This window comes from Sinohyriopsis cumingii, chromosome 5 (genome assembly GCF_028554795.1).
Source record: "Sinohyriopsis cumingii isolate HCF-2022 chromosome 5, ASM2855479v2, whole genome shotgun sequence".
Lineage (NCBI taxonomy): Eukaryota > Metazoa > Mollusca > Bivalvia > Unionida > Unionidae > Sinohyriopsis > Sinohyriopsis cumingii.
In genome coordinates this window covers 137,829,432-137,845,336 of record NC_142965.1, presented here as the reverse complement: position 1 = coordinate 137,845,336, position 15,905 = coordinate 137,829,432, and the positions used below count along the sequence as shown (strand labels likewise).

Sequence of the window (15,905 nt, the reverse complement as noted above, 5' to 3'; positions counted from 1 at the left end):
AGTGTTCTGGTGTATCTTGAAAGTCCATTATATTTGAGTATATATCTTACCTGCACAATTTTTAAAAGCAAACGGATGATGTCTCTCTCGTTCATTTTCGTCTCTTCAAGAAGCTGGAAAGAATCTGTCCAAAGGTCATCATAGAGACTGCTAAACTGTTCAGCCAGTTTCAAAGGACGATTAGCATCGTTGAGATCCGTAATATTTGGATTGTTGTCATAAAGACGAATCGCACTGATTTCACTCAGTCTGTGGATAATGCACAATGTTGTCCATTATAGGAAATTTATTAACATAATATAAATCTTAAACGCATTAAAGTAATTAATTAAAAGATGGAAGGAAAGTAAGAAACCTGTCATCCAAAAATCTAAATATTACACTATCGAAACAAAACTAAACTAAAATTCTTTTTTAGTTAGCAACAGGACCACATTAAAAACTAATATAGGAATAAGAACGATTACCAGGGCTAGTGTCCAAGATGTTCTGTATATAAGAACCTATTAGACTGAATCAGATGTTTTGTAAAAAAGTAATGTTTTAAAACGACGTAAATGTTTGGTCGGAGGTAATAATACTATATCAACGTACATATTTATAATAAAGTAGGTACCAGAGAAAAATAACTATCCTAATGAATATTGCATTTTAGATAAAACAGTTCATGACGATTTTCATCTATGTGTCTTTCTCAATCGGGCATTATGTGTGCAAGTACGACGAAGAACACATTCGCAACATATGCAGGATGAATGATAAAACCAAAACAATCGCAAGTTGCAAGCAGTAATACACAGAAACAGAAGAAGAAGAAAAATTATGGAGTTGTATTTAGTGGAGATGGGCATATAATTTCCTTTGTGAAATGAAAGTCATTAAAGGAATCTAAGTTACACTCATATGAATACATCAGAAGGATCCATACACTCTGCACTCTACTCACTGAGCCATCGTGACTCCTTGCTATACCGGGAATAACTCAACATGAAAGAAAATGCAAGCTTGATAGTGATGCATTCACTTGGCAACACATACCTCAGTTCACGTTTACACATATTACGGAAGAGCCTGGGACTATGTTAGCTAACAAAGCTGATAAGAACAACAAACAGTTTATAGCGGCCTCTTAAAAACATTCTACTAGCGTGATGATTAAATAGGTATTCCTTATTGGCATCCTGTTTGCAAAGAGAAAAGAAATCAAATCGAGATAATTGTAATAATAATAAAACCTATTTAACAACTGTCTCTTTTCGTCTCTGACTTCTTCCAATTGCGCTTCCAGACGTCGCATACGAGCATCCATCTTCTCTTTCTCAGTACTAAAAAAAACCAACAAAATATCTAATAACGATAAGGATTGTATCAATGTGCAGATGTACACACATCTCGGAAGTGTCATATATTAAGTAAGATCAAAGTACAGCACACTGCTTTAAACATAATTTTTCACCCCGTGCTATGTTGTCGTGTCAGTACTTCCGTCAGCTATTACTAATCTCTTCTGGTATTGACGTGATCTTTCTTATATATCGTTGTCTCTTCCAATGCAGCAAGAACAAATAATCTATATATCATGGTTTCAGTATGTTTGTCTGTTTGAAAGTAAGTCATGCATCATTATCATGGGCATTGTACAACATGGTGTTTTAGAGTAAAGTTGCCATATTGCTTTATGAGTAGTTTACATGTAATAGTAATCTATATAAGAGCATTATCATTCTAATTATAAAAATAATACACTTTGAATGAAGACAATATTACTACTGGATTCTTTCAAACGATGATAAAGGAACTTTCTCCATACATTTGAGATCTTAAAACTACAGTATCGTAATGGCTTACCAGACAATATCGTATTGTGCATTTTTCTTTCTTGCTTCTTCCTTATATTTGTTCACATCTTTGGTTAGATCATCTATCTGGCGTAAAAGCGAGCTAACGAGGCTAAATAATAATAATAATAATAATAATGAGAGTGTAATCGGAAGGTTATGAAATTTTATTCTCATATCAGGTCTTTTCACCGCCCCGACCAACAATCAGGACCCTTAGTACCTAAATACATTTGGCACAACAGTCAAGTTCATGATCACAACCCTCAAATCACCGCTCCTGTGGCCTAGTGGTTAGAGCTTCCGCCTCGGATGCGAGAGGTCGTGGGTTCGATCCCCGGCCGAGTCATACCAAAGACTTACAAAAATGGTACTAACAGCTGCCTAGCTTGGCGCTCAGCATTAAGAGGTTAGTGTTAGGACTGGTCGGCCTGGTGTCAGGATAATGTGACTGGGTGGGACATCATGCTACACGTCTGCGGCATGATGCACCAGTGCTAGACATCACTATAAACTGCCAAAATGCAGACATCGTAGCAATACGACTGAAAAATTGTTAAAGCTATTTATGGCATTGAAACGCGCGGGACAATTAAAAACCAAAGTTAAGGATTTACATCAAGTTTACAAAACAAACCCGTTGTCCACATACAGTCTGAGATTAAACTACGAGCTGGGAATGTTTCCAGAATATAAACTTAGTTGTAATTAGGTATCGATGTATAAGAAATAATACTCATATCGTTTTGTAAATATCAGCATATGTCGTTCTTAGTCGCCCTTTCTTGGTTGCTTGAATTATGATCAACATAATTTATATCAATTCTCTAGGTTTCTTATCTCGGTGCAAAGTGCTACAATTTGGTACAACAAAAACGAAAGAAAATATAAAAGCAAAACAGATATTTCTAAAGCCATTTTACAGCATATGCGAAGACAAATATCATTATACTGGAATTCCATCGGCACATTAGGACTTTAAGCTATATTGCATTGGTTGTTTGCGGCATGTCTCGAAAAACTAGAAGACAGAGGTAACTGGGTATTCATATTAAAATCTTAGATAAACACATTGTGAAATATGTTACGTTGTTTACTAATGACAAGGTTATTACATTTGTCTTGAAACAGAACGTTACTATTCTAGTAAGCGCGTAGGAGTTGCATTTAGCTATTTGTACCTCAATGATTTACATATTAGGCTAAGAATTCGTTTAGCAAAAAGATTGTGGCTTTTGTTAACTCCACCCAACGTATGAACGTCGATTACAATATATTTTTTATCCAGTACATCCAATAGCAGTGCACTCTCCATAAACTGCAATACAGCTGATCCAATGTCACAGTGCCAACTCTACCAGCAGCCTAGTATTTCCTAATTCAACCAAGGCAACAAAAACTAAGCTATATGTAAGCAATCTTGCTACTAGTGAAAATACGAAAGAAGACTCGTCGTTTTAATACATATGTTGTATTAACATTATGAGATTATATCTATCCCGGTTAAAAGTGTAATCTCTCCACAACGGATGCACCAATAAAATTTATTTAAATGATATTGCATATAATTTAATATATCAGTTTGCTCACATGCACGTTTGGTGTGAGTAACACAACATTAAGCGGAATCGTTGTCCTTTAAGAGTCGCAGTAACATGACACATATATAATTTTAATCATCTTTCACTGGTAAGCACTTAAATAGAATTGATAGCTATCGGTTGAAAATTAGTGATTGTAATTTGATATTTATCATTCGGCAATTAGACAGTAAGATACTCCCAGCAAATCTTCATTCATTTCTTGTAAAACGAACAAAAGGTATTAGAAAGAAAAAAAAAAACACTTTGTCAAACCTTTCTTGCTCGCTTAGCACCTCAACAATTCGTACACCTCGGGAGGTTGTCTGGTCTTCCGTGACCTTAATACTGAAAATCAACGATCACGATAATGACAAGTGGTTAAAGAGAAGCCTTGAACTATAAAGCATATCAGTATGATTAGAAAGCGTGGAACTCTTTGTAAAGAACTGTCGTAGTCAGGCACATTTGTATATATTAGGAACCCATATAATCTCAGTAAAGATTTATAGTATCTTAAGTTATATTTTACTTCCTAGTTGCAAATATTTGTCAATTTGATCGCATGCGATTCTTTCTCGGTCTTAACTTACTTTACGTCTTCCAAAACAATAATGGGTTCCTTTGACATCATTAAACTCGAATGAAACTTGTATATATGCTTCTAATAATGAACAAAATACAAAGCTGTAAATGCAAGCGAACTATTCTCCTAATTTTAGGTAATTCAGTCAAAAACAAATAATTTGTTAAAGACATCAGAATATAATTATGTTGCGAACTAGTATGCGCTACATCCTTTTTGTAATGGCGTTTGATACTCTCACTTCAGATATGACAATATCTTACACAAAATATATCATTGTACGAAACACATGAATAACAATAAATTAAAATACCGAAAACTCTTTTTAGCTGCAACAGTCCTATTTTACGAATTTGCATTCTAATATTTACTATGTGCAAGTAGGTAACATAACCATAACTGTTTCTTAAAACTCTTCTAATGAGACTTATATTGGAACTTTAAAATGTGTGCTGGTAAGAGCTGTACTGCACATTTTGTGTTTTAAGGACGTGTTCCTTTTAAAGAATCCTGAAAACTGTGAGTAAATGTTTAATAAACAAAATATTATTTCTAGTATCTAAAGAACAATAAACCCTTTTACTTGTTTATGACGCATTCGTTCAAGAAGATAAACAGAACCCAAAATAGAATTATATTTCTACATATTTTGGAATTTTTTATAACTTCGTTAAAAGCCTCTTTTATAATAATCATTTATATCGAAAGAAGGACTTAAACCGATGACGTAACAAGCTAATATTTATGTTTTAAGATGCGGTCTGTATCTGATGACATGCTATATTTGTGTGCACCTACATTTACAAGATGTTTTTCTTTTCTTTTAATTCTCCTTGGCCTAAATATGCATGTTGATTATTTTTCAAGAAGAGATCTGATAAGCAAAATGTCATTTAAAATCACGGGGAACTGTAATACATTCTTAAGTTAATTCTCATCATTGATGAACTTTATACATAGTAATGCCCTGTAAGTTGAAATGAATTTAAAAGTGAAGACCCTATTTATTAGTGTCCGCTGGCTATCATTCAATACGTGCTATAAAATCTCTTTTAGCATCATTAGTTTACTATTGTTTTTAATTGCAACAAGAAACTTTGAGTACCAATTCAGATAAAACACGTTAAACTTTTTTAATCATTGAAACATAATACTTTCATGTGTATTCAGAATGCTACTTTACCGCTCTTTTTCGTCTTCTGTGGCATATTGCTCGGCCGTCCCTTGTACGTCTGCCTCGCTGTGAATTCAGATTCGACACTTCATTTACATTTGATATTATATGATTAGCGTTCGTTTATTTTTGCTGTTAAAAGTAAAATTAATGCGTATATTTTTACTCCGTTACTCCTGTGATGTTAAGATCAAACCATATCTTGATATATTGTATGGATCTTCGATTATTTGCCCCTTTTTGTTTCTTTGGTGTGTCCTTCAAACATGCAATTTAGAACTAACAATACAATTTATATGTCTTAATAATAATCCGACGTTTCATCTTTGTTTAATACTTATTTAGAATAATATGCTCCTTATGCAATTTTCATGTATAACCCTGAATGACTCTTTAAATCCATCGCAATTAAGAAAGGTCGATACCTTTGTAATTCAAAAAACTAGATTTTGAACTCCCTCTTCACGACAGTGCCCCAGTGACCTTACTAAAATGTACTAGGCGTAAGGAAAAGAATCTAAAGAAAGGATTTTCTATATTTACGAGTCATTTTGAAATTGTCCACCTAGAACGTTTTTCATGCCCTCGTCTAACTAAAATGAAACAAAAAATTGCATACAGGTATTGTACATGAAATGAACGCTTGATGGAAAGATCTTTGGACACAAATAGGAAACTTATATACGTCTCGAGCAAACATGTCTTGTATTTTGTTCTAATTGAAATATACAGAAACATTATAAATAGTCCAAATATCTCAAAATAAAATGAAAATTCTAAAACTACCCATAATATAATATTACCAAATAAGGGTTTTCCTTCTACCAATTTGATTGATCACAATGAAGAAATGAAATACATTCGATGCAAAATATGTTTGTGTTATATTTCATAAATATTCAATAGTCGACGCATGCCTATTTTTACATATATTTAACATTTTGTTAACGGATAAAAGAAAAAAATATCAGCTGATGTCGTTTGCGTTTGCTTATTTCGTTATGATTACGCTTGGTATTACGTTTTCTTTCTCAACCGCACATCATGAAAACTAATTTAAAATACTGGACAGGAGCTGCATGTCTGGTACTTTCATATCACAATTAGTGTTATGTGAAAAATACTTTATATTCGCGTATAAATGTTTCTTTTGACATTTTACTTCCATTTGTATCGATTATTCAAGGAAAACATATGAAACTAGAATATATATATCAGCATGATTATTTTTTAGATTACATATCATAAATAGTCGGAACTATTTTTGTCATTTCGCAAAGAATTGTCATTTCATCTACCTTCCTAAGTTCTCTCTTGGATTTGGCATGCATTTTATCTTTAGTTTCGCAGTTTCTTGTCGTCTCCTTCATGGCGCAGAATGTAATTTTCTTCGTGCATTTTCTCTGCTTTTGCGCATTGTCTATCGCCGTACTGCCACAGTTTCCCATGTTTTACAGAACCGGACTTAGATACTTTTGTTCATACGGGTCATACTGTTAAAGCAATTTGTACTAAAAAATAAAATCATAGTAAAATGATGCAGAATATCTAGCTACAAGTGAATATTAAATGTTTTTACATTTACTATAGATTTGATATAACATTAAACACTGCATAGATTTTTACTTTTCATATATATTTGGAACAGAAACACAAATGGTATTGCTTACATTTTATTTTTGTTTTTACATAATGATTGTATTTACCTTAAAAATATCAGGAGATTAATCCGTCCTTTAAGCTGAATGTGTCGTTAGGCGAGCGGAATACCTATATCACGAATTGAATATGAAACAAAGAACATTTATGTTATTACAATAATTCGAGGTAATAATATAGAAAAGTTTGTTATTATTTACACAATCATCACGAAAGAAAACTAAAATATGTAGCTGCAAGCACAATCATTAAACCAAAGATAATTTGTGCATATAGTGCCGTTTTGCAGTACCTCAGCAAAACAGTTTAAATATGGTGCAAATTAAAATTAAGGATATAAACTGGTTGATAATTTAAATCCTCGTAAACCAGTTGTACAATGAACAATGTGATTAAATCGGATTTTCTAACTCTGCTCCCATGAATCACCTGGTAGTATCATTTGAAAACATTCCTAGGCAGGTCATATTCTGGAGAACATTGAGGTGTATTCGGGGGAAATAATTATGTAGGAAGAACACATATTTCAAGATTAGTATCATCATAGACGACAGACATCACGGATATAAATATATCTCTAAAATGCTTCATTGTTATTTCATTTTTGTGGCTTTTCTCTTTTATTTTTGTTCCCTTTCTTTCATTTTCATTGTTTTATAAACATACCAGAAACATTTTCAGAACATATATGCTATGTTCCAACATGGATTGCTCAATGTTAATTGATGCTTACAGAAATTTTGGTTATAATATTTTTCAAAATTGTCAATGTAACTTATCAGTTATGCATGTTTTTAACTATGATTTTCAAAGTACCATCTTACCCGAGGTATCATTTTTCCAAAGAAAAACAGAGCTTTTGGTCCAATCCTAGACACTAAAATCTACTAAATAAATTCCACCATGATTTTGATTAAACAGTTATCAAAACATAAGAGATACAAAGCAATGCGTTACCGGGATACAGCTTGTATTAAATGTCTTTGCGCGACGCCTTGGCAAAGAATATGTTTCTCCACTGGTGTCGATCAAGACCACATCTTCAATTAGTTGTCAGGCGGTGAGTATGGATATTACTAGTGAGGCCAATCTGGGCACGAAGTCTCTTCCGCACATAGATCACACAAGAGTTGGTATATAAGTAGAGACGTTGATATCTCTGGCCTTACGAGTGGCACGTTTTCTCAATATGCTGATATTTTGCTGTGCCGACGCCAGAGGAGACCGTGCTGTGCAAGGAGGACGGACTTGTACAATAGTCTCTCATGAGGCACTGTTGATATGCAGGTTTCTTAAGGACGACTACATTTAGTAGTCATAGGGCAGCTGATTTGGAAAAACGCTCATCTGCCTTACGGACGATAAGTCCTACCCATCTAACTTGGGCCCTCTGCAGCATAGTGAAGACAGATAAGATATCAGCCCTTTTGTCTTGTCACCATATCCGCATGCTCTAACGAAGACAGCACTTGTGGAATTGTTTGAGTTGTTGGAAATGCCTGTTGTAGACATACACGTCTCGCTGGCATACCGGCGGGTGGTGAGCACTGCAGCATGGTACATTTTCAGCTTGGTGGTAAGACTGTTTCATCCATGGTCCATCACATTCCACGTAGTCTCCATAAGGGTGAGCTGGCTTTGGTAATTCTGTTGTTGATGTCAGTGTCTATGTTGACTGCTTTTGAGAGGCTCCTGTTAAGGTACGTGAAGCTGTCGACAACATGGAGTTTCTGGCCCTTCACTGTAATGCACGATTCAAAATATGTTTTCCCAGGGGCAGGTTGTTACAAGATTTTGATCTTTTTCGTGCTGATCGTCCGTAGATGTCACATGCCTCAGCCAACCTGTCCATGCTGGTCTGCAGTTCTTATGGGATGGCATTGAGAGCGTAGTCGTCAGAAAAACGGAAGTCCCTGATCATCGTTTCCTTCACCTTCGTAAGTAACTGCAGTCGCCTTGGATTGAACAGCTTCCCGTCAATCCGGAATCTCACATGGATACCCTCATCAATGTTTTGGAATGCATCAATGAGCATTGCTTTAAACGTCATGCTTAATACCGTTAGCACCAAAACTCAGCGCTGCTTGACGCCGTTTATGACAGAGAAGGCATCTGAGGGATCACCGTCGTCCATTATGTGGGCCATCGTGTCATCATGGAACTGGCGAACGACTGTGATAAACTTATTTGGACAACCGAAGTTTGCCATGATCTTATAAGGTCCATCTTTGCTAACTATGTCGATTGCCCGGGTGACGCCATCAAAGTTTGAGAAGAGGTTTCTATGTTGTTCCAGGCATTTCTCCATGAGTTGCTAATATCATGTCAACTGTTCCACGGCCTGTGCGGAAACTACACGGACTTTCTAGAAGTTAACCATGCTCGATATGGCGAATGAGGCAATTGAGCAGGTATCTTGCCAAAGATTCACAGTAGGAAGATTCTTCTATGGTTGTTGCAGCACTGACGGTTGCCATTGCACTTGTATAGTGGATTATATAGGACCCCTATTTCATTCCATATCATTTGGAAGAGGGGTGTGAGCCGTTCCTGCGGCTTTTGCACAGGAAACTGACTTGTGGCTTTCTTAACTCTTTGCACACTAGTTTCTGAAACCAGTGTGTGTTTAGGTTATCATTGTGACACTTGGGAAGCCAGGTTAACTTGCGCACTAAATCAGACTTCACCGTGAATCCGGCACCTGTCTTGTGACGTTCGTAACTGCCGCTGCCGCTCCTGAAGAATGTATAGCTGTCGACCAATTCTGATAGCTAGCCCTCATTTGCTAGGCGAGTCTGACTCAAAGCTGCTATGTCCACAATTTATCGTGCCAGTTCCTTGCAACCAGAACAGTCCGTCTCTCTGGGATATCTGCCTTGGCATTATCCAAAAGAGATCGAACTGTCCCGAGAAAGACACGACAGGTCTTCATACCAGAGGTGATACCCTTCCCTGACATACCCGACACCCCAGCAAAGAATAATAATACTATAGTGAATTCAATTAAACGAAAAACAATGCGAAATCTCAACTGTTCATAGAGAAACACTAAAACAAGGTGTTTCAAAAAATGTATCCTCAGTCTTTCAGAAAATAAATCTACACTTAGAACAAAGCTCTAGACAACAATTTTTTAACAGAAGTATCTAGCGATTCGGTATATAGAGAAGGTAATTTGAAATTGAAATTTAAAGATGCTAAATACACTGTTCATTCGCAACGTTTCCGGTTGAGACAGGAAATATCCTTCAAGAGATCGGTTAAATTTCATCTAAATGAAACTTAAAACATCATGCGAAACAACGTAAAGAATTATAGTTCATTCGATAGGATATTGTTTATAATATATAAATGATGATTTGGAAAAATGATAGTTACAAGGACAAGTAGGTTTAAAAACAGGGCAGTCAACAGAACAAAATAATACGAAAATTTAAGTGATACGAAGTTATATGAAAAGACTAAACCTTTCAGAGATATAAAATGTACTGATTAGAAGAAAGACATTTATCAATATAAATACATCGTTAGTCTTGAAATTTTTATCGAAACAACTATACCAAATTATGATTATTATAAACAGCAAAATGTGCTTTAAACAAGTGTAACTTTTCAAAAACTTATGTTACGTTTGACCTTTTCTTCTCTTGGCTTGCACCAAGGGAGTCATGTTTATTTATCCGTTACCATTATGATTACAAGCAACAATTAGCTTTCGTAAAACAATAAATACAATTTCTGGTTCTATTTTCAGCTAATGCTTTCATATTCTAGATGTTAAGGTTGTGTAAAACTATAATAATACAGATATCTTGAGAAATATTCAGCATTTCATTTCTCCAGCAATCATCCACATTGCTCTTCTCTCAGAAACTGTTTTTATAAGCATTTCGCTTTCACCGTTTTAAGGTCGGCTAAACATATTGTGAAGGACAGTTTCGATTGACTTTCTTAAGATCAATTGTATTTTGAGAACACAGCTTTCACTGTCTAAAGAGTTTATTTTTGTTGCGGTCTTCTTTGTGTGTCTGCATGTCAGATGTATGCCTGCCATGGGCATACTTTCATCAACGATTTATTGGGAAGTATTATTTTGACTGTGAAATTATTTTTATTTAATTAGCAATTGTTTATATTCGCTATATCTTATTTCGTGTCTTGTTCTATTTCTTTCGTCACTTCTTGCTATTTTGTAAGGAATATGACTTTCAGAATGACAGTACATATGTCTTAAATACTATTGCTTCCCTTCCTCTGCGAAATTTCCGACGTCAGTCATTTCAGACGGTATTTAAATATCTAAGTGATGATTTATGCTTAATAAATTGTAGTTTGTTGATTGTCACGTGCTAACACGAGATTCCTCTAAACTGGAGCATTTACTTCCAATAATTTGCAATACGTTTTGTGGGGAGATGGGGTTTATTTTTAGGTAGGTAATCCTTTTAATGTGTTAATGATTTTAGATTTAAAATGTGCCCATTCTTACTATCGTCCTATTCTAGGTGAAGTTACGTATCTCAATATTATCCTTATAAAATGAAATATGCATATCTGAACTTTGTTTCTTCAGAAACAGTGTCTTGCACTCATTTTCGATATTTTCTATCAACAAATTCATATTGTTGTCTGCTGCATACCATTTGATGCCATACTACCTTTCACAACAGTTTTCTTCCATGCACAATTGTAAATAAATAAAAAGTATCTCTAGAGAGTGGCATTGCTGTTTTCATGAAACATTTCTAAAAACTTGAATTCAGTACATTTTAATTTATGCAATTATTTATTATACATACAACAAAGTTTAACCAGTTTTTGCGTTCTTTGCAATTGCGGCATAAAGCGCTTGACTTTTATGGCTTTTTTCTCTCCCTATCTTCATCATTTTTAGGGCCGTCTAGTGCCGAGGCAAATATATACCAGAATAATGTAAGAATGGATTGTCTTATCGAATTCGAGCTAATCCTTGCCATGAATAATGAAAATACCAGATTTAATAAGCACACATTATTACAAAGCTAGGTATAAAAGAGCATGACTGTTAAGGTATTTGAACACAGCTCAAACTTAATACCGTAGAACCCTTTAAAAAAAGCTAACATGGATCGAATAGCATGCCAAAGTTAGATTTTATTTGTAAACAGGTGTCATAGCTAAAATTATGGGATAGAAGAAAATACGTGTCACGTTTTAATGGGTCAAAATGAACAGCATCAAAACCTGAACTATCACTCGTTTTCTGCTATTTGCATTTTTGTATTGTTAGGTATATTTAACTTAATTGTGTGTTTGTTAGTTTTATTTTTTTTTATTTCATTACATGCTATTGTAATGTAACATTGTATGCTGGACGTGACCTTGTCCAATATTGAATTTATTTCTGCTTGACCTGATTGATTTTTTTAAATTCTTTTTTCATTTAATTTATGTCAACAACTAATACGTAGTTAAATTATTCTCTATGTGTATGAGCTTAATATCATGATCTTATTTGGGTCTGGAGTTTGGAGATTTCTACGTGAATTTTACTGGTTGTTGTGTTGTAAATAAACAAGCTCATTAGATCATTCTAGAAGGTTATTTTCCATTAGGTAATTGTTTTCAGAAAATGCTAATTGTGACCTGAGGTCAAGTAGAGAACGATATAATCTTGTGATTGTGATGATTTGGTCAGTCGTGCTTTAACATCTAACACTTTCAAATTGTATTATGTTGTGACCAGTTTGGGCTGAATTTTATTTTGTTGAAATTATTGAATTCAAGTGATTGTTTTTTCTGGAAATACAAAAGTGCTCTGATAACATTCTTGGATAAAGACAGTCACTGGAATTTATACTGAGTTCAAAACTGCAATGATATTTATGTAATTTAACTAGAATCTGTTGACACATCAACACGTTAATAGCTATCACAGACACGTCATCGACTTCAGTTTTGGAACTCATGGGGACTTGTACTGAAATTTATTCAGGACTTTATATTATTAGGAATTGCGTCTGTAATTCTTGGATTCATTTGGGATTCGTTTCGCAATACAGCAAGTTTTATTTGTCATTTTCATTTTGTATTCTTGGGAAATAAATTATTTGTTAAATTTTACAAAGATTGTTGCTTTTCACTCTTTTCTGTTACTTATTTTAAGAGCATAGTCTTGTAACAGCATGTAACGATATGGGCATGCTGGTCATCCTTAGATGTAAGCACATAAACATGTGATTATTTCATGTCATGTAATTAATGATTCAGTCTAAGATATTCATTAATTTATAATAATAATAATAATAATAATAATAATAACAATAACAATAATAACACAAAATGTGTTAGTTAAGAATTTTGACAAGTATCTGGAGAAACAGACTGATTCCAGGCCACACATATGCAAATGACGCAAAACCAATAACCTTCACCCGTTTGATGGTGTATCCGTAGTGAAATACTTTCCTGTTAATTATTTATTTATTTTGTTTGTCTAAATATACGTGATTAATAATAATTGGGTGCAGATCACCATTATATTTGAAATAAATTACACCTCGCAGGAAATTAGATAGTTTGACGAATTAAACATATACAATAGCACCTTGGTATAGCTATAGCACCGATAGAGTGAACTGATGGAAACATTAGCAATCACTGCCATATGGGGGTGAGGGTAGAGCAGAGGAGGGGGAAGGAGGCCGGCTCACACCCATTCTGTCCACACCTGGTAGCTTAAAAACGAGCACTTGAATACAACCAGACGTTTTCCTACAAGTAACAGTATGTTTTCTGTACAGGTAAATGGTTACATTTTGCCCTGGAAACGCTTCAAATGGAAGAGCTTCCAAGGCGCAGTCATAAAGGCCACAAGCGGAGTTCTGTGCCACAGACCCCTCACCGACATGTTTACGCCCCACCCTCCGCTCTATCGGTGTATCTTGACCGCCCCATTGCAATGGGATATGTCGCTGTATTTAAACAATAAGCACGTTATTCATTTCTGCCAGCTGCGGCTCTAAACGGGATCAATACAGTTTTTTAATTCGCAAGTGTGAACCATTTCCGAAAATAGACCTTCCCCAAAAGGTCCAAAATATTCATCTTTGTACTCTATGTGTGTGTGTGTGTGTGTGTGTGTGAGAGAGAGAGAGAGAGAGAGAGAGAGAACATACGTTTACTGACAACACGCCGCATTTTCCACAATACAAAAGCGACGACACTCTATGATGTTAATTATTAAATCTCCTCTTTAATTTCAGTGTAGTCATATCCTTTTATGCTGTCGTACCTGTATGGACTTCTGACTGTACTAGTGTGGCAGAAAAGGTGATAATAGTTTTGAATTCACTTCCTTGTCGATTTCCAAGCAACCTTACGTCATCGAGTTTGTATGAGCTTAGGTCAAAAATAATAAGCGTATGTATCGGTGATAAACAAAACTGTTATAGGATTGTGTCCACAATCAGGAACGTTGCTAAGGGATTTATTCCTAAAATAACTGGTAAATGTATACACTTGTAACCTCTAAATAATTATTGAGCAAAAATTCAGCCTCAGAGTATTACACAAGTGCGTTACTTAAGAATCGTGTTATTTATATTCAGATATGTCAAGTGTACAAAAGTTTGATATTGTTTTCTTCCGACTTAAAATATGGTACACATGGTAGAATCCTTATCTAACATACATGAGTGGATTTGGCGTTGGTCAATATGTACTGATCATTAGATAAAAAATATATATATTAGACTTGTAAATAGCACTACCCACATCGTAATCGATATTACCAAACCTCAGACCTGTGGTGATGAAAATCACACACACACACAAACACACACACACAATCAAGTGCATGTCAGTTTTGTTTCTATTAAGCATAACACTGTGTATAAATTATTGGGAAGCAATCAATACAGGTACGGAATTCACAGGTAAAAGTCTGCATTGTGTTATTTTCAGTAGAACTCTTTGCACCGTATGCCTCGAATTTCAAGTTCCCCCGTTGTTACACTGACACGGTAAAATATAATTTTAAGCTCTCACACTACCATATATATAAATATGGTATTGGACAGTAGCGTCCCGTGGGTTACTGATTCTTCTCGTGGTTTTCCCGTGTTCATCCTCCACCAGATTTACTAGACGCCATGTATAGACTTTAAATCCGTAAAGATAGCATTTCACAACACATTCTCATAACTTATACAAAACGCTCTCGATGTGTCATATGTGTGACTAGTGTGGTTTTCACTAGCACATACTGAAACCTGGCATTTAATCTAGGACCGCATAATTGTAAAACCAAGCGCGTTAATATGGGAGACTCTTGACCTGGTTGCATTATATTTAAAGATCTCGAGGTCATTTTGCCATAAGTATTGCTTGACAGTGGTATAATTATTGTCAGAAAATAATGCCCCTACATATTTTAAGTAAATGTAAGTTTTCGTAGGAACATGACAAATTAAGCATATACATGGAAATAAATTTGTGTTCCATGTTCGAGGAGACTGGAAAATGTAGTTTATGTACATTTTAATTAGTTGTTCTGTTTGGCTCATTATGACTCATTTAATGAGGGGCCCCGAGTGGCCGAGTGGTCTAAAGCGCTCTCCGTTACGGATCACTGCCATCTCACCTCTGTCTGCGTGGGTTCGAGTCTAGGATTCGGCCAATGCGGGTATGTGAGAAAGCTTGCCAGTATCTTCTCGTTTGTCGGTGGTTCTTCCCGGGGTTTTCCCGGGTTTTTCCTCTACCATTAATACTGGTCGCCATGCATAGCCTATCGTGTGCTGAAAAATGGCATTAAACCCAACAACAACTCATTTAATGTGTTTGTGCGTGTAGCAGAATTTCATACTTATTCTTTCCTCCGATTCGGTACAAAATACTTATCTAATTTTGGGTATGTACCGACAGCTTAATGCTGGATACATATTATGTATTGGCATAGCGTGACTATAAAGTATATTCAGAACGAATGAAGAATGATATTAAGTATTCAGAGATAAAACTTTAATTTTTCAAACTGACCTCAGAATCAATATACCCTACTCTCCAATTATGATATTACCGCTCCGGTG

At 35.1% G+C, this 15,905-nt stretch overlaps 1 protein-coding gene across 1 annotated transcript in view; it reads right to left on the bottom strand.

The window, feature by feature from the left end:
• The window catches only part of LOC149800337 (uncharacterized), a 64,939-nt gene extending 50,814 nt beyond the window's left edge, over positions 1-14,125 (bottom strand). The window contains exons 1-9 of the mRNA XM_089958390.1: positions 13,995-14,125; positions 6,885-6,948; positions 6,477-6,689; positions 5,722-5,771; positions 5,188-5,244; positions 3,695-3,766; positions 1,849-1,950; positions 1,236-1,325; positions 51-249 (exon numbers count right to left, since the gene is read on the bottom strand). Coding sequence (XP_089814516.1) covers positions 51-249; positions 1,236-1,325; positions 1,849-1,950; positions 3,695-3,766; positions 5,188-5,244; positions 5,722-5,771; positions 6,477-6,626 — 720 coding nt within the window. The 5' untranslated portion in view covers positions 6,627-6,689; positions 6,885-6,948; positions 13,995-14,125. The remainder of the gene's footprint in view (positions 1-50; positions 250-1,235; positions 1,326-1,848; positions 1,951-3,694; positions 3,767-5,187; positions 5,245-5,721; positions 5,772-6,476; positions 6,690-6,884; positions 6,949-13,994) is intronic.
• Between the last annotated feature and the right edge of the window lie 1,780 nt (positions 14,126-15,905).